Source organism: Halichoeres trimaculatus, unplaced genomic scaffold (genome assembly GCF_033239565.1).
Source record: "Halichoeres trimaculatus isolate MK-OKI-2021-1 unplaced genomic scaffold, fHalTri1.1 fHalTri1_scaffold_23, whole genome shotgun sequence".
NCBI lineage: Eukaryota > Metazoa > Chordata > Actinopteri > Labriformes > Labridae > Halichoeres > Halichoeres trimaculatus.
The window spans coordinates 16284091-16304429 of NW_027437201.1; the positions used below are offsets into that span (position 1 = coordinate 16284091).

Below are 20339 nucleotides of genomic sequence, written 5' to 3' on the forward strand. Positions count from 1 at the left end.
ACATAGCCATTAATGAAAATCAATGGCTGCCAGGAGTGATGTGAAAAAATAATCAATGATTACACCTACATGCTGTGCGCGGATGAATGAAGACGAGAGAAGACAAGTCTTCTTTGAGTCAATAGAAATTTAAGACTGTGTAGGCTGGTTTTGCTTGGCAGTTAGAAATGCGCTCTTAGCATTTGGGCTGTAGTCCTTGTCAGAAGTCACTGGTTCAAGTCCCTGCTATGACCCTCCGCTGAAACTTCCTCCTTGCTCTGTTTTCCCTACTCTGACTGTCCTCATCTAAAGACAAAAAAGGTGGAGCTCAGGTAAATGCTCAGCCACTTGGCAAACAGCAACATTCTCAGCCGCGCCCCCACTTTTCGCAAATTTACAGACAATTTTTTGGCCTTGGCAACCTCAAAACTTAGACCAACAGATATTATTTTTTTCCAGGGCTGATATATATACTAACTTTGAGTAATTCACAAGACTTGAAATAGAAAACTTTAGTGTAAATTATCTATTTTTTCCTAATGTTCTGAGACGTAGAACCAATCAGGCAGGACTGTTGGCGGGACTTACAGTGAGACAGACACAGACCCTTGAAGTGGAATACACACCAGCAGCTGAAGCAAAGTTCCACATGTTCAATTCGTTAATTTTACAAATTGTCTGAATAAGAACAACGCTGGTACAGATACTTCGCTAAATGCTGAACATTGATCAGGTAATCAGGCCAAGGCATGATCCAAAACAGGTGTATAAAGAAAAAATCCCCCCCCTTTTTAATGTGTACATATAAATAAAGGTGCTAATGACTGGAAATTGTTGTTTGAACTAGGCTGTAAACATTTTTTTTTGCTTTTGGAATTGATGTTTTAACACTGAACCTAATGGGTATACATCGACTTTTGCAGCCAGCCCCTAGAGGACACTTGAGGAACTGCCACTTTTTTTTTTTCTTTCTAGACTTTTGCATTGGATTTATCTTTAAACCCCAGAGCTTGTTGCTTGGTTTTAAACCAGTAACAAATGTGCAGTAAAATCCATGTTGTGCCATACGCGACACAAATGATCGACACAAATGATGGTTTGAAACAGGGACATAGTCTTCCCAATGTCATCCGTCTGTTTCTGAAACAAGTTAGAAAGAAATTCACAGTGTGTACTGATAGTAAAATTAGCGATTCGGACAGGAGATGTTTTTTAAACCAGGCTGTAAATAGGTTAATTTCTGCCATGAAAACTTTTTTTTTTTGGCTTGAGTGTGAGAGTGTGACTCCCAGTACTACTGGAGCCAGCCTCAAGCGGACACTTGAGACACAGCAGATTTTGGCACTTCTGCATTGTCTCATATTCTTAGACCGGAGGTTGCTGCTTGTTTGAAACTGGTACACTGCCTGTTCTTAGTGCCGTATCATTTGGACTCAAAGTTAGAGAGCCAAAGCTTACACTTGTATGGCCTTGGAGCAAAAAGTATGACTGTGTTCTCACCCAAAACTTTCTGATTTCCGGGCTCTCATTACTAACACCTTTACTTTGCCCAAAATGGTATCCAGCAGTCTAGTTTCAGGTGTTAAATATGGAGGCCAGGGCGAATGGCTCACTGACTCACAGCTAAAGATAACTCTGAATCATTGCTACCAGTTGAGTAGTCAAATCAGGGAGCCAGGTAAAGAGTGAACACAGCTTGTGGTGAGCTGCTTTAGCACTAGTGATTACAACCAACCATGGCTCAAAACCACGTGCTAACACCTGCCTGCATCGACCGTCTGCTGGAGGAAAAAGCCACACAAATACAAAAAAAGGCTTTGCCACTTGTGTGCAGAGAGCTGTGGCTCAAAAATACTGTGTCCAGGGATTTTCTAAATTACCCTCTTGCTGAGTTGAGTCTCAGTAAGTACTTTGAAAAATCATAATCGGGTCCCTGAGCAGCCCTGGGGGCGGCCGAGGAAGCACTCCGTCTTGGTTTCCTTCTGAACTCTCCTATTATTAACTTTTGTGCAAGGTATCACATTTTTGGATAAGAGGGGAGAACGCCAACAGGAGCCTGAAAATCCTGCTGAGGAACAACAGGGGCTATTACAATGGTGCATTATTTCCTCGCTGCCCTACGGTGGCTTAGATGGGACTAGCCAATCGCACAAAAACATTGCAAACATTAAGCACTCCGGCTCCTCTTGGCGAGGCGCTGTCATTTTCCAAGGCAGGAGCATTTGCTCTGTCATGCTCCCTCATTCTCCCTCTCTCTCAGCCTCGACTTTACTGATACTGTCATTTTGGAAACAGCATTTGCACAGCCGCTCTCTATCACTCCCTCTCAACTCCTTCTGTTCTCCTCTTGTTCATTTCTCACCCTCTGCTTCTCCTTGTTCTCCTCCTTCTCCGACAAACGCAGACAAGATAACACGCAGCACTTTCAGTCCTGCCTGTGTAAAGACTTAGCACAGCCAATAGTGTGCCTCTTTCCTATTCATGTCATGCACCTCAAACAGCGTGGGGAATTACACTCCACAGCCAAAAGAAAAGAACAATACAAGCGTGCTGGGAAGGGTGCTGCACTAACACACAGTGTGAACTCTGGTAGTATTAAAATGCAGCCAAAAAATAAATCCCTATTATGATGCAGGAGGGGATAAAAAGATGCAAGAAGGTCAATAAAGTCTTGTAAATCCCCACAGAAACATTACACTGATTTCTCCTCAGGCACCCAGAGCACCGCTCCACTCCAAACCCTGGCAGGCAGAGCACGTGCCCCTTAAAAAGCTTTATTCATTCCACCTTTGGTAATGTGGAAAGCAATAAAATCATCCCCTGGAAATCCTGTGCCTTGGCAGGACTGCATCAAGGGCTGCGTTCCCACGCTGTGCCGCATGGTGGCGACCTGCGCTACGCTGCCAACACTTTACATCCTCATGTTTCCTCATAAAGAACCCTGGACTCGTCCTCTTCCAATGCACACACTAACACACACATACTCACACATACACACACGCACACACCGGCAGCCGGGCTCTCCTCCTCCACGGCAGGCTCCGACCATGACAGTGTGACTGCGTGCAAGTTTCTCTCCCCCCGCTGCCCCTCATTCCCTGCTCTCTCCGAGCTACTCAACTTCTCCTCCTCACTGCTCCTGTCAAACTGAAATTGCCGACCTTGACAGCGCGCAGTGGGAAGTCTGCCCGCTGCTTTTTGGAAGAACTAGAACCACTCGGTTCCGGACAACGAGCTTGAAGTTTCAAGCAGGAGGTGGAAAGAAGAGGGAAACAGGACCTTCAGGACGCAGGAGGGAAAAGTGTGATGTGCAGGTTGGCTTCTTACAGGTGCAGCGAGAAATGGAGTGTTTTTGGATTTAACCTGGATTCGTACGAGTGAGTTGGAGCCTGTACCACTACTTCAGAGACACCAACTAGAGCTGCTTCGTTGCTTTACGGAAAATATACGCTCAGTGTCTGAGGAATTGGGGCACATTACAACTGTTGAACAAAAACAGACCCTGTTTGACCGAATTTCTCCGCGCGTAAGGGGTCGGTTTTGAGCCCAGGATCGGTGCGCTCTGCGCTGCCAGTCCTCACACAGAGCCCTCGACAGGAGGTGGACAGCGAGCCAGAACCACACCGGGACTCGTGACACAGCACACCGGGCACTTGTTGTCCACTCTGCCCGGTTTGGGACCATGTTTGAGGACTCCTGGGGCAGATCGATGTGGCGCGCCACATGGATTTTATTCTTTTCCTTACTCATCCACTCCACGCAAGCTCAAGGTAAGAGGAACATGCGGGACGTGATGCCGATTAGTCATCACACGGGCCCATTAGTGTCTGAATGTAGCTCTCCCGCTATGTTGAATGTTTGGCCACGTTTCCGCCCAGCCGCTAACGGATCTGTGATGTGTTCATTACTCTTTGCCTTATGCACGTAGCCTATAATTTCCTCATTAGGCTACACATCACTGTGACTTCCACGCATATTACACACATGCACACACTGTAGTAACAGTTGCAGTCCTGCTGCTACTTGATGAAACATTCGGCTGAGACTTTTCCCCCATGTTTCCATCCTGTCTCTGAACTACACTTAAAACTGAACTTATCCACATCAAGCTTGACGCGAGTAGATCTTTTCTAATGTGACAAATGTGTGTTTAACTGTAATGTATAATGAAAACCCAATGCCCCCTGCAGCTGTTTAATGTTTAGAAAGCGTAAATAAAAGCTCTGGTTTGAACATATGTAGTGAATATGTCATCAGAAGCCCAGCTGTTAAAAAATGTTAATCTGATTAATGAGTGCTAATTAATTAATCAACCCCTCTCCCAGTGAAATTAAACTTTGAGCGGCTTTGAGCGTCGTAAATAAACAGATACATATTGATATGAGCGATTAAAGCGAGCGCGCGCGCGCGCGCGGACGCTGGAAATTAATTGGTTGTGTGAGAATTATGCAGCCAGTTCCCCTCTGAGCACGAGGCGAGCAACAGCCAAGCGTGGCATTAGCAGAGACTGGAGTGGCTGGTTGTGTTTTTCCTTTTCTGTTCCTCTCAGAGTTGTTGAGCTGGAGCACAACTCTCATTTTCAGCCTAATAATCCCAAAAGATCCCTCTAATGTTTCTGTGGAGGCTTAGAGTGTGTCTCTGGTGCCTGGTGGAGTCTACCGTGACCTCAGGCCTTGTTTCCTCATTTATTTATTCTATTAGATCCCTGTGGGTGTTAGTGTATATGTGATGTACATAAGTATTACTAAAGCCACTATTTGGGGTGAGGACATTCATCTGCTACTGGAAAGAATGTCTGCTAAAGGCTTAATTTGGGACAAACTTTCACTTTTATCCAGGTACATTCAGCCCTGAGTCCAGTCTGCAGTTAGTAATACAGGTTCTTGAAGGTGTATCATAAGTCCTGGGATGAGTGCAGCTTAATATTTTATCTTACTGTTAGCTGAAGATTGTAAATAGAAAACTAGACAAGCTCTCAGGGGGGCATGTCTCCACCAAAGCCAAGGGTCGAGTCTTATGCTATTTATAGCTGATTTTTTCAGCTTTGCAATCATCAGGTGAAGTAATTCACGATATATGATACAGTATGATGCAATGATTTAATTCAATATGCCAGGATAAAGTATGTTATGATCTGACATAATACAACAGGATACTATATAAAATGTCATGATGTAATATTATTTGTGCAGGTATAATATGTCACGATATGGTGGGGTTCATTATGTCTCATTATATGATGCAGTTTATACTATATGGCACAATATGTCATGATATAATATTGTACAATGATACATGAATGGACATGATACAGCTTAAAGTGATGAAATATAGGATACAAAACGGTATACTTATGACACAATAAGATACAACACAATATGCCATTATACAGTACCTGATACTTTGACTACAATATCAACCATATCATGATACAAATAACGTAATTATTTTTTAAAAACATTTGATGCTGTGAGTGAATTTGTGATGAAGGTTCAATTTAATTATGATTCTTTCTTTAATTAAAATAATTAAAATTTGTCAGGTCTCAATGATAAACTGCCACATTGTTGCCTTGTCCTACCCTGAATCATTGAGTTTGATCTTGTCTTGGTAACTTCCTGGTGAGTCAGGTAGGGATGGGTACCAAATTAGGTACTTTTATAAGTACAGGACAAATTCTATCAAATGCAATGGGTACCGATTCAGGTAAAATCAAAAGGTACCATGTTTAGGTACCTAAACGCATCTTTGTGACTCTGGGGGGCTGGAAGAGTAGGCGATTTTCCATGCTGGACCTAAACACAGCATTACAAGCATTACAAGCACACAAAAAAGTACCGAAAATTGGTAACGTTGAGTACTGATACTAATAACCAGGTACTGGGCATCAGTACTCTGTCGTTCTAAAAGTGAAAAGTACCCATCCCTTGAGTCACGTTCAATCGGATGTGAACTTTATAGATTTTTCCCAGCCCGTGTTTCAACCTTCCATCAAGTTTTGTGAAAACCAGGCTTGTAGATTTGAAGAAGATGCATGTTAACGAATGGCTAAGAAAACAGCACAAATAAGTGTTATCTTTATCTCAAGGTGAGTAAAAAGCATTTATGAGGTGAATATCCTGTTACAGGTGCACCTAACACTTCCACGTGTTGAAATAAAGTATTCCTGCGCTCCCCTTTCCTCTGCTGCACCCTCTCCTCTCGTGTAATTTGAATTCAGGTATCGCTGCCACTGTAAGGAGGGAGTATTACCTCTCTAGATAGACTCTAAGCCTCCGGTGACGCTCACTCAATAACACAATGTGGAGAAGATGAAAAAAAACAAACAAGGCAGATATCCATCATTCATGAGGGCATATCCTGGTGCCTGACATTTACAGGAGATTGATAACTCGCGTGTCCCAGGGATTAAGAACCTGACATTGTTGCCCCCCCCTTCCTCTTTCTGTGACTGTATCAGATTCCAGTAGCTTGTTCCCACTCTCCTCTTTCTCTCTTCATGCTTATTTAACCAAGACAGCTGAGTAAGAACACATTATTTACAGCACTGGCCCTTGGGGGGCAAGACTGTGCTTATTTTCTTGCATTTGCATGGCAGCATGAAGCGATTCCCGAGCATGTTACTGAACGCAAGGAAGAGAGATCAGGATGAAGACTGCCAGTCACTCAGCGTCTCTCTGTGCAGCCTGACCAGCAGCAGCAGCAGCATCCCTCAGATTTCATTACACAGTCGCTCCTGGGTCAAAAAATGTAGGATTTAATTGGACTCTCTTCAGACCGTTCAGAGACCAGCTCATTGAAAGTGACCCCGGTGTGGGCTGCTCTCTTTCCATGCGATGATTAAAGAACATGATGAGGCGAGTAGCATGCCTCTGGACGGACGTGTCGGCCATCGCTTGGCACATTTTAATGACCAGTCTACTGAAACTGCTTTTTAACGATGGGAGAACGGCCTTCATCAGGCCAAAGTGCTCTGACGGCTTGCTTTAAAGGCTTCGCCGAGGAGAGAGATAATCTACAATTTCTCATATGCTGTCATTCATCATCATTGTGCACAGCAAGAAAACTGGGGAAACATCGGTGCTAATAAATACACTTGAAGTCGTCGAGGGCCTTCGTTTTAGAGCCGAGCGCTGCTCTATTTGAGATGAGACCATTAAAAGTGAAACAGGCGGAGTGTAAGTGTCCCAGCCCACAGTTGTGCACGCTGACATGGAAGCACAGACTCCGTCAAAGCATGCAAAAAAACGTCTTCCCTTTCAAGTCACTCTGGGTGTTTAGTTCAAAGTGACAGTTATAGGATCTGCTTCGTCTGCCCCTCTGTTCACTTCCATTTATTCACTGAGGTCATGCCGAGACAATGCTTGGCTCGCCTGCTGCTTTTGTCATCTCTTAACACGTCTATTTCAGGCTCAGAGCAGTCGGAGAGCGCTCTGTTGGAATGTCATGTTTGGCATACATACTTCTGCGTCACTCAATGTCTGCAGATTAGCCTGACTGGCTACAGCTCGACTTTGGGAGCTTAAAGCGGGAGTTGAGGACTTCACTCTGTCAGAGGCGTGGTGCTCAGATTAACATCCATGAGGACGGTTTTGACAGAGTGTGCGGGGGCCTGCCGGGACATGGCTGGCATGGAAATCAGCCGCTCCATGCTGTTGTCTGTCGAGGATGCACAACATTTTTCAAAGCACAGTCCGTTTTTAGCTTCCTATATTGGACTTGGACCTTGACACAGTTACTGAAGTCAAGGATGTCATCTATTTTTTAAATCTTTTAGGAGATTGGATTGAAATTGTATGGCCTGGAATGAATTACGTGCAGTTTGGAAGCACCTCTCGACTTCTTCCGGAGGGAAGTAAATTGGATGCATTCTTATCTCAGCCGACAAAATAGGGCACATAGTCATAAATGTGCAGTGGGAATTTTCCCTGTGCTGGCCAGTGGCTTTCAGATGTAGAGGAGAGGTGGATTCTGCAGATGTATGAGGCTGTTTTGCTTTTGTTTCCTCAACCCCTCTCCTCCTCTCAGCTGAAGAGTTGGACACTTGTGCCACAGAAGTGTACACCTTGTGTATTTTTACATGCACCATGTCTTTCCCTGAGACCTCAGGAAGCCGATTGCATTGAGTTGAAGCACAGATGGCAGGTGTCTGACGCACTGTATGTAGATGAAGAAACTCCTGAAATCAAGACTTCACATCAAAGCTTCCTGTGATCTCTGATGTGAGTCGCAGTTTTGAAAGGTAGCAGGCAGAAGTGTTCTTTTCCTGATGATTTCAAACAGATATGATGGGCAGAAGATGAACTGAGGAGATGAAGAACTGATTGAGATCGTACCGTGCGTAATATGCAAAGACAGCGGTGTTGAGAGAAAGTCTCCAGACTACAAATGCTGCGCTTTGCTGCACTTTTTTTTTTCTAATTGACAGACCAGGGATCCTTGTTTCCTCCTAGTGGCTGTGCCCTCTGAAATGATTTGCAAAAAGGAGAAAAAGGAAAAAATGAAGCCGTCCCAGAACCCTGCAGCTAGCGCTTTGCCCAAAAAGGTCACAACGCACTGCTTTTAGTATTCAGGTCTGGTGAGAGAAAACTCATGGTCAAAGTACAGTGATAGATTTCTCAGAGGGACGTCTGGAGTTTCACTGTGCTGCGCTCAATAAAACAAAACTTCCCACCCAAGGTCTCTGGCAGTGGTAAGACCAGGAAAGAGGCGTAACTGAAAGACCTTTTGTTTTTCCCCTCTCTGAAAAGCACTTCCAGACCTCCTGCAAGTGGTGTTTGTTATTGATCCGAACACATTCCCCCAATACCAGTCAACTGGAGAGGATAAGAGGGGTTTAAGTGGGGCGCTGTGGGACTCAGCCAGTGATCTTAAATTTCTACACATTCACTGTTCCAAATAAAGTATGAGAAAGAGCCTGCTAATGGGTTATGTGTTCAAAACTGGAAAGAAAAATACAAAAACAGTGGTCAGAAATAGGGGCAGGGATCAAAACCTGATTCTATTAAGGCCTACTTTCACTCTTTTTATATGCGAAACATCAATAATGTTCAAGCTTATTGATACAGCTAATGTATCTCAAGGGTCCATTGACGTGACAGTATTTCTTGAGTTGAGTCACATCATCTAAACCTAATAATCTATGAGTGTTTCTCTGGAATTGACAATGTTGCCAAAGAAACACGCATAGATTATCCAATACAGCCTCTTGATAAAGTTGAGTTGCAACTGACAGGAATGGAACTCCATTCAGAAGAATCCTGGTGGTCAGTTGTTTGTAAGGATGGCTGAATGTGCAAAGAAGTTTCATGTTTAGCTGCAGTTTAACATATTTAAGGAAGGACAAAGCAATTGGAATAGCTATATGTTGTACAAAGAGGAATACAACGTCCATGGTGAAGCACATCAGCACTGTGAAATTAGCCCTAAGTCCTGCTCAGCTGCTGATAGGCATCTTCCTCTCCCTTTGACGTTTTTTTTAAGCCCATTTAAGTTTTGTAAGATGTGTTAAAATGACAGCATAAAAGCTACTCAGTTTAGCCAATGGGGAGACACGATTACTTTATGATGTGTTCAAGGTCAGGTAGGAAAGGTCTTCCTCTAAAATATGATTCCCTATCAGTATGTGATTAAAGAAGACTCTTATGTATAGGGCTGGGATGATATGCTATTCTCGCGATTCTTTTATGATTTTTAAGGTGCAGATTCAATTTAAATTACGATTCTTCAGTATTTACAATTTTTGCGATTTTTAGTTCGCTAATTAATACCAGACCATGTCAATAAGTTAAATGATGATGATAATGTCTACAGACTATAACAGAAGCCATATTTTCCCATAAAATACACCACATGAGTCGGGGAGAACTATTTCACCCTCTGCTGAAGACAAGTGGTCCAATCCAGTTTATAAAAACGACTGAAATGAAGAATTTGAGTTTAAAAAAAAAAAAAAAGGCAAAGAATCCCATTTTTGATATTGTCAAACAAAAAATCCTGATATATCTATTTTCGATTTTTTTCTCCCGCCTCTACTTATTTACTTTAAATTTGAAATCCATTTGTCACATTCAAAAATATGTTTCTAAATATTTTTTTTTAAGATTTTTTTTTCTATCACATTTTTTCAATTGGGCAGTTATGGTATCTTTTTTGTAATTTTTTTTTTTTTAGTAAATATGCATTCTTTTGATGCCAAAAACAATCATTTAAAAAAAATGACAAATAGTTTAAATATTCTTCCTAAATTTTAACTTTTTGAAATTTAGCAATGATTTTCTTAAAAAAAGTGGGGTGTGGATGATTTTATGAGAGCAGCGATTTTGAAGAACCCCCTATGGACTGCTGCTTTTGTCCTGTATGTATGTTGTTAGAGTGTCTTGTCAATTTTTTTAAAGTTATCTTTTAGGCTTTTCATGCTATCAATTAGATAGAAGAGAGGGCAGTGGATAAAGTAGGAAACAGGGCAAGAGTCGGGACAAAGAGGCCGCAGGCTTGTTTTGAACCCAGGCCTTCAGTGCAAGGCTGATCCTCGTGACCTAGACCACTAGGCCATCCATGCACGTTGTCAAAAAACATAGATCCTGCTCACTTTAGCGGGCAGATGTGTCGGTGATTGAAAACTTTTGACAAAAAAACTATTAACTTGGTTCCCCCCCCCTCCAGTGGTGGTTGAAAGTATCAGAATGGAAATAGTAACTTGTTCTGCTGATGGTCTTATTTGTTTTTTGGTTATAAAGAAGCATTGATATGACTTCTGTCTGTTTCATACCAAGCAAAAAACATCCTCACTGAAGCTTTATCAAGGGCAGCATTATGTGACAGCACAAAATGGAAAGAGAGCCATGCTGAGCTCACAGGGTGAAACTCTAATGTGGACACATGATTGTATATATGCTAACAGTGTACAGTATATATGACCCCTCACCACAGCTCTCCTCCTATATGTGCTCCACCCAGTGAAGCTGTGCCTGAAGGATAAATTGAATGAATCTAACAGAGCCCTCTGTGAACTCTTCACCTATTGATGGCTGCAAACACACCTCAGCACTTTTCACATTCCATCCCCTGGAAGCACAGACCTGCCTCCAGCAGCACAGCCACCACACGTCACATTTGCTCCATATGTACACTCTATTCCAACACAGGTGTAAGAATATCCTGTGAAAACCCCCAGGTAAGAATTTGGAATGCATCACCATATGGAGAGCATTGTCACATTTGGGTACACAGAGCGGTCCCTTTGTTCAGCAGGAATAGAAACATATGTGACAAGAAAGTGTCATCATCACATCTTAGGCGCTTCAAACATTCCTGTCAGGGCTTGCTGTATCCTGATTTTCTCTTTTTGAAGACACCGCCTTTTTGTTCAGCCAAAATGTGTGAGGAGCAAAGGGAGGGATGAGTGGAGATGTGTGAATTTGTGCAGAGCTGCTTTGTTTCCTGATGTATCGAGGTTTAATCAGCTTTGAAATGTCCTGCCAAACTCAGTCAGCTTTTTATGCGCTGACACGTCTTTTGACTGTTATGAAGATAATCCCAAGTATTTAAGAAATTCTAAAAAGTATTTTTGTTAGAATGTCTGAGTAAATTTTGCTGTGATTGAAGCATCTAAAATTCCTCCTCAAAAATAGATCCGTTCTTGAGTCTGAACAGCAACGTCTATATCTTGTGTCTTCATAGACTGACTTATGCATTTGACCCAGCCGACCCTCACTTAAGCTGCCTCCTGCATTGTCTGAATGCCTGGCTTATTTCTGTCTGAGCCTCATTAAGGAAGCTTTCTGCACATGCTCAAGTAACACCATAGTCATTGTCTGCCAATGTCAGATGTTACTGGGAAATTTTCCCAAAAGGCAGCTTTTTTAGATCCCAGAAAGAAATGACTTGAGCTGTGACCAAGGCCTTTTGGTTTGCTCTATATTCTTTTCACATAATCTCCTCTTTGATTACCTCCAAAATGAGCAGTAATAAAGTTTTTTCTGGATAATCTTAAACTTCAACAATATAACAGCGTCAGTAGTGAAGTTGAAACTACTTTGTAAACTAATTCCACATCCTTTACATGTTGACTCTGAGATCTCATATCTAGCTATTTTCTACAGTGGCCAATAGGTTTCAGCCGATTGGTAAAAGCCACAACACGCATGCAAAAGCTACAAACACAACGAAAGTTAAAAGAGCAGTTTCCTAACAAACACAGACAAGTTGAGAAAGTAAGTTAATAATTGTTTTCTTTTATAACCCAAGCTATGATAAATTTAGCTCTAATGCCAACGTAGATGAAGAGATATAAGTCCTACGAAGGATATCACAAGGTGACACCCCTCCAAAGCTATGTTTAACATAGTTAAAGTTCATCTTTAACTGACTTTCACAACACTTCTGCGGCCGTTTGGAAAAGTAACCTCTTTTAACTTCTGTTGTGGCCATAGTTTTGTTGTGTTGTGGCGTTAGCATTTGTGTTGTGGCTTTTGCATCCGCCTTTTTCCTCTTGGATTTGTGTTGTAGCTTTTGCAAATCGTCTGACACCCACCAGCCACCCTAATATTCCCTTACCCATCTACTTACTCTTCCCTTATTCACTTTCAACTTTCTGTTAAAACTGAAAGGAAACTACTCACTTTGGAAAATCACAAATACTACTCTCAAAGCGTTAATCTTGTTGTCATCATACCTTTTTGTAACTTTCTGGAGAGGTAAGATTCTTTCCCTGACTATTTTAAGCTGTTGAGTATTTTTCAGCATCGATGACACCTCCTATCTCAAAGATGCGCACCTTGAACTTTGAGCCTGCTTACTGTATTTTGTTGGAGCTGCACATCGAGCCACATGAGCACAGCTCCTTTCATAGTGTCAATTCCCATCAGATTTGAGATCCTTTCTTAGAAAGTTTGTGGCACATGTAAAATTCATACCCATGTCAGTACTGACTGCCTGATCGTGTCCTTGTATCTGTATGACTGGAAGCACAAAGGAAATGTACTGCTGCTTTACCAGAAACTCTGAAAAAACTGATACAGACTGGCAAAAAAAACCTATGTTTGGATAGGAAATACCTTTGGATTTCGTGGCTGTAAAATTAAAAAGAAAAATCCCCGTCTGGCTTAAACACTTTAATGCATCAGGGAAAGATAAGGTCAGTGTGCTTCTGCAAAGTGATATAAAATTGGTGGCACCGGCGTCTGCTCTCTCCTCGGAGCGAGCTTTTAGGTGACAATAGTACAGCATAATCAATGCCATTTCACAGCTGTCTGTTCAGTGACCGCATTTGCTTGCAAATTCCCTCATCGGCATGCCAGCCACTTTTCATTTCCCTCCCTCATCTTGTGGAGTACATTCTAAGAACTTTAATCCGAAAATTTCCGTCAGTCCTGCTCTTTCAAACACCGTTATGTAACCCCTGAAAATGACTATTGGATTGCAAAGAGGCAGATTTAGGATTGTACTATTTCTTCCCCGCGCTAAGTGCCGTGCAGCCCAGACGGTTTGACCAGAACAAGGAATGTTAAACTGAGCAAGGATGTAGCAGCCGTATTCACAAATTGTCTCTTTTTAAGCTGCTGCCATCTTGCCCGCTGTCTGGAACATGGCACAAAGGCGTCTGGTTAGTGTTTGCCAGGCTTGTCCTATTTGTCTCTTGTTCACACTGCTGCTCGGACTGGGAAAAGAGGCCACCAGGGGCCAGCTGGGAATTCTCACCATACACTGTGACGGACCAGGGTCAATGCTACATGACCTGTTTGGCTGGAATCTGTTTGTTGCCTTTCAATAAAAACAAAAAGACTGCTTGTATCCCTTTTGGCTCTAGTGGTGTAGCTGATCATCATTGTGTAGCAACATGTCCTAATTGGGGCACTGATTGAAGTGGATGAGACTGGATTGTTGATTGTCGTCTCTCTGTGGCACAGTTTGGGCTAAAGAAGAAGTTCTCCGCCTAAGTGCATATTTCTGTCTTCAGTGACTTCCTCATTCATGGAGGTGGTTTGAGTACATGTTTCTTCTTCAAGGCTAAGCCCTTATGTTTGTTCACTTCTATTTACAGGTGGTAGTATTTACCTTTGATGAACAGTCAGGAGAGCACTGATAGCTTACACATGTATTGTACGCAGCTTTCAGCAGGAACACCAAAGCCTTTTCTCTTTTTGAAGCTGCAGCTACTTTCGATCTATGTATGAGTCGCAGCAATAAAGGCAGAGCTGAACACGGTTTTGTGCTGAGAATAGATTTAAGGATTTACAGTCACGCATTCAACATTGTTTTAACGCTGCTGTGGTGAAAGTATCCAGTGTTTCCATATCTGCCAAGCCAAACTAACCCACGGCTCTGCGCTCCTAAATTATCACCTGGAGGCCGTCTGCACTCTTACCCTCACATGTAGGACTCTGCTGCCTGTAAGGAAGCGAGATCTACTTCCTCACATGTCCTTCAAAGTGAGCTTAAAATGACCTCTAAAAAATGATAAGCCAGAGGTACCAACGTGATTATGGACTTGAACTTTCCCTTGCTCTTTAGGAGGGCCATTATGCATGCGGCGACAGGCAGGGGGGAGACAGAGTCAAGGATTGTTTACCGGCATTATCCCTCGTTTGGCTGGATGGAAATGAGTGTGAACCGTGGAGTGACACTCGCTTCAGGAGGCCCCGAACCTGACTCACTCATCCGGATCTTGTGTGTTTTTATATTAAAAAAAGGCACTCAGATTGGCTGAGGGCTTGGAAAACAACCTCTGAACCCTGTAACTGCTGCTCTCCTCGGGGGGAGGTGTAAGCGAACTGTGAATTTGCATGTATATATTAGTGGTTGTGCACAAGTGGCCAGTCCAAACCAAAGGCCAGCATTCAGTCCTGTACCTATCATCACATACCTATCACACTGCCACACACTGGGCTCCCCTGGGGCTGGAACAATGTCCCTGCAGAGCTGGGCGAGCACAAAGATGGGAGAAGACAACCCTGCAACTCCGGTTCATTGAGCTTATGAAGGGACATTTCACTGAAAATGCCGTGAGCAGTATATTCTGTGACTGAAAATGGATTCAGCCTCCTTTCTCTCAGCACGGTTCTGGTACCACTGGCGTGATTCTCTCCTGAAGAAGCTGGATGACAAGCAAATCAATTTAATGGCTGAGATGGGGATGGTAGAGGGCCTGATCGATTCTGACAATCACGCCGTCTTTAACAGACATCTCATCAAAGGCCCATTCCCTTTCTCGCCATCCCATTACCCATCTTTCCAGCACTTGGATCCAGTGCCTATTTACCCATCCCATGCAGGAATAATGGGGCCTTCACCCCCAGTTGAATTAATCAGCCATAACCATATGCTACCGTGTGCAATTATGCAGCAATTTTGACCAAGGGAAACAGCTGTTGCCATTTGAAAGGGTGGAATAAGATTGTAATTGCCTTAACTTTGATTTGTGGGGTGCTTTGTTTTGATGAGAGAACACATTTTTATGCTTTACATAATAATAACGTGGAATGAAGAGAACTATTAGAACCCGAGACTTCCTCTGCTCCCAGCTTCCAGATGCATTCACACGATATCCTTGCTGTTTACGAGTGGTTGCTCACACATTATACAAGGAATGAGTATGTTTATTCATCAAGGTTTGAATGGGCTTACTATTTTCAGAGACCGTGTTGCCAATTCAATCGTCTAATGACATTTGAATATACCTACGCATGGGGGAGCCTTAACAATTTGATACAGACGGCTCTCTATCTAATCCCCCAGGTGAGGGAGCGTCATATGTGACGCACGCTGGGATCCTTTCCACCTCAGCATCTTAAACCATTTATCTCTGAGCTTTCTTGTTTTCACACTTGCTTTACCGATTAGATGCAGATGATGAAATGGTTCTGAGGACACCATCCAACCAAAGTGCAACATGTATGATAGAGTCATGATTGTGGACAAGGATTCTAAAATTGAGTTTTTCACAATAACAGACCCACAGGGGCTGGTGGTACCAACGTCTCTTCTGCTGTCTGTCTGAAATTGAATGGAACTAGAAAGTATGTAAGTATGTGCTAACTTTTGAATAAGAACAGCTAGAGGTGTAGTAGCTGTGATGCAAGGAGAGAGGTGCACAGCATGTAGAGTTACCAACAAATGGGGAAATTAGTTCCTATTTCTCTGTTTCTCAGTTTTGTTTTCCTTACTGTCTCCCTCTTTTTTATTGCTACTTTCACTAGGGATGGGCATGAACTGGTATCGAATACTAGTTATCTAGCCGATACCAGCCTCATTTCAAGGTATGGGTACTTGTGAAAGCTGCTCATACCTGCAGCCTTTACTCAAGGCAAAACAAATCTTACGTTGAGTAAGTCCTCCTCACCAGTAGTTGGCGCTACATTGCAGCAGTTTGACGTCAGGTCTTATTCAGGGTAGAGTTAACACTTGAACTTGTTTAGTTCGCACTTTAGTTTATTTTTTGAAAATACAATTTCTCTGACAGTTGTTATTTTTCTTTGCACTTTTGTTTGCACATCTGTTAAAAACAAATAGTAATCTTAGAGTTGTTTGTGTTAAATTTTAGGGATGTACCGATCCAGCTACCGAATCTGGGCTTTGGGTATCGACTGATACCAATCCTAATCCGATACCAATGTTAAATAATAACCTGCATGCTGCTACTGTTTTGAGTAAAAGACAAAAAAAGAGTACATATGGAATTACTGAAGTTAATATTTATTTAAACTACTACAAGTGTTTAAATGTGTAACAGCAGTTTGGTTAAAAAATGCTTCAGCATTTACGGAAATGACTATTTGATTGTAAAATTGTATACCTTGTAGACTAAATCATAGTTTAGCCTCAGTGTCAAGTTTGAGCTGATCCTTTCCTACTGATACCTGATCCAGCTTTGAGGGGCTGGATCAGCGCCGATACTCGTTACCAGGTTCGGATCGGTGCATCACTATTTTATTTGGCAGAGCGACTGTTCGTCTTTGTTCAAAATGATCTGTCACTGTTAATTGACATTATAGATAGATAGATAGATAGATAGATAGATAGATAGATAGATAGATAGATAGATAGATAGATAGATAGATTAATAGATAGATATAAGTACTCGTTATCTTTGAGTACTCAAGGGAGTACTCGTGCTGGTATCGGTCTGAAAAAAGTGGTATCAAACATCCATAATTTTCACCAACCGCTGCTGCTTGATCCTTCTTTCCCTGTGACAGCAGATCTGTTTTTCTTAAATATTGGTGCATTTTATTCCAAGTAACATTTAAAAAAACAGTGATTCTATCCATTTTAAGCACATATTTTTAAAAGTATTGAAAATTTCTGAACTCTAGCTGAGTTTTTACCTGCATATTTCACTTTACAAGACTAATGATGTCCCAGGAAAGTCACTTACTTTCCTTCCAGCCTAAAGTTTCCTGTAGCTATCCCAATGGATACAACTCTTTCAGTCCTAGACTTGTCTATAACTTCTCTACTTCAAAAGTGCTTCAACAACATCAAAGAACTCACAATAAGGTCAAGATGTGGCATGTCCCCTCTTGTAGTAGAAAACTCACTGGGGATTGAAACGTTTTTGCCGTGGAGGTGAAAGTGATGAATGAATTATGTTGTAAACAGTATTTTAGACTCTGCGAAGTCACTAATGGAAAGTGTCTTTGAAATCCCAGTGGTTCACATCACAAAACTAACATCAGATGGATTGAATGTGAAGAAAGAGAATTGGGGAATGGACAGGGAGAGTAAAATTGGACTTGAAATGCAAGAAACATAAAGTAAAACTCAGTCTGACAGTAAACTTTGGTGTTGAGTGTTCGCCATAATGGGAGAGACTGGCCATCAGAGTCTGATACGTTGAATTCTTTGAGGAGAACTCGAGCTGAATCTCTCAATTTTCCAGCCCCTTTTTCTGCACTTGTCAGTAGACGAGACAGCACATAGGGAAAAAAATGGACTTGTTTGAATTTTTCATACGACTGGCAATTACTGGCTTTCTTTTCTCAAGCTTTTAAAGAAAGCCTTAATGAAATGAAACATATGCCGCTGCAGTTGTTAGATAGCCAGTGTTTTCTGTAATTAGCCAAAGACTGTACCGTACACTGATTGAGAGCTACAAACAGGGAATATCATAATGGGATGTCTTCTCAACCGTGTGTAGCCAATATTTCCTGCTCTTTTAAGAACACAGTGACTGACTTCTTCCTGGCGCTGCTTTGAAAGCTGACCTCATTTAAAATTTGTTCAAACAATCCTGTTTTCTTTTTCCTGTCCTTGTACGACACTTAAGGGCCAGTCTCGAGAGATTTAAGGCGCATGGTTCCATCAATACAGCACGTCGTGGGTCTTCAAAGAAAAATACTTCTCTGCTGGTATTTGCACATTGATCATGGACGCCTCTGATATTGCTTAAGATGAGTTCCTTTTGACTCCTGCCAAACACCATGGGAACACAAACCATCCGTGACACATTTTGTTTGTCAGCAGGATATACTTCAAAAAAGTCTTCTCATGTGTGTGAAACCGGCACATCAGGAGATAGAGATGCCAAAAGAAAAGAAGAAGATGATGATGTCAGCATTAGAAAGCTGTGTTTGAAACTTGTTCTGATGTTTTCGTCACAGAAAAGGTGACAAACATGTCCGGTGTTTTTCCACCTCTACATTTTGTTTCAGAAGTGAACATGTGAAGATACTCTACATCTGATCCCAGCTGCTTATTAAGTTCCCTACTTCCTCCCTGGCTTGTAGTGGTGAAAGCTTTAAGAAAGAGGCGTACAGCTTCTCTTCTTCACACTTCAGCAGCTACCGAAATGTAGGTTTGTTAGATCAACATCTTCATTTCCACTCGCTCGAAAGCACTTCACACATGACCAATTCGCTTAACGCTCTTAACAGTCTACTTAACGCGGATGACCCCACGATGATGGAAGGTGACGGATCGAGATGGATGTTTTGGAAGCGAGGCTTTGACCCGTGGCATTACTAACACTTGACCCCAACTCCGGCACACTTCTCTTGCTCGCACCTTGCGCCTCACAACACTCTCTTACACCTTCCCATTTCTGCTCCCTGACGTGTTTTGGTCACACAAAGATAATCTCTTGCTTTCAAGCTGGGCAGACCGAGCAGGGAGCGCTCCATCCATCTTGATTTGTCAATAGTTACAATTTTAATTACACCTGAGTGCTGTCAGCCTGCCGAGCTGGGCGGGGAGTATTGATTCGCTCCAGCTAATTGATTAATTGCTGTATTCAAGGGGGCAGTTTCCTCTCCTCCCCCATCTCTTATTTTGCCATACCTTACGATCACCCACCTTGCATGTTGTGTTCGCAGAGTGTTTGCTTCACAGCTTCACCTGCAGGCGTCAAAGTGTAATGTGCGCTAAGTGAGGGGCTTGTAAAGACGACTCTTCATATTTTACTCCAGTCACAGGGTGGCATATTAAGGAGTGGGGGCTCTATTGTTACTGTAGAGCAGTAGGGAACGGTTGAGTGCAGGGCAAGGGAAGCAGTTCATCACCACAGCCATTATGTGACAGTTAAATGGAACAGGAGATTTGGAGGCAACGCTGCCAGAGACTCCGAACTATAGCTTAAATTTGTGTGGCTGTTTTTCAAAAGGCTGGGCTGTCTGCTGGAATGGGCTCCCACCGTTTTTAATGCCATTTTAGAAGACAATATACACCAGTGACCAAAGACGTGAGGACAGCACAGAGGATTGGCTACCACTGCTGCTGTCTCTAAATCTTCCCTCCTTCCTGGCAGGCGTCTTTAAAGCTCTCATAAAATGACAGAACTCTGGAGCTGCTGTGTATCACAGCCAACCAGACTGCATACCTCCCCAGCTTGAGTTGACATGAAATGAGCCCACTTAAAAAGCTATTTTTACTGTTGTCTGTCATCAAATCCGGAGAGAATTGGTAAACTTTTGAAAAACTGAAACACCTTGGACCATGATTATTGTAGTTTAATGATGGTAAGCACTGTAAAAGCAGAATTGGGTATTGACGAACCCTTTCATAACTCTTTAGATGTTTCATATTATAGTGAATGTGAAAAATGTTTTAAGAGATTTGATGACATTGGTAAAATAAGCTTGAAAACGTGTTTATGAAAGCTATAAAAATCAAAAGAGTCCATTTAGTGAGATGACTAACCATCATGGCTTGTATTTACATGATTGGTGAGGTCTTTGAAATGGTTAGACTCAGCATGTGGGCTCTTTCTGTTAATGACAAAACCATTGTAGGACTAGGGCACATGCTAGAGTCCTGATTTAAAAGACTCGTGACTCACCTTGGACTTGTATACCAACTCTGATCCAATAAGTTATTCAGTCTTGAGCAAAAGCTGACACGTGAGTACACCTGCACAAAGAAGA

At 42.4% G+C, this 20339-nt stretch overlaps 1 protein-coding gene across 3 annotated transcripts in view; it reads left to right on the forward strand.

Annotated features, from left to right (window-relative positions):
- The first annotated feature begins 2956 nt into the window (after positions 1 to 2956).
- Positions 2957 to 20339, forward strand: part of sdk2b (sidekick cell adhesion molecule 2b) — a 329027-nt gene continuing 311644 nt past the window's right edge. For all 3 annotated transcript variants that reach the window (XM_074662914.1, XM_074662915.1, XM_074662916.1), the window contains exon 1: positions 2957 to 3749. In XM_074662914.1, the coding sequence (XP_074519015.1) occupies positions 3662 to 3749 (88 nt within the window). In that variant the 5' untranslated portion in view covers positions 2957 to 3661. The remainder of the gene's footprint in view (positions 3750 to 20339) is intronic.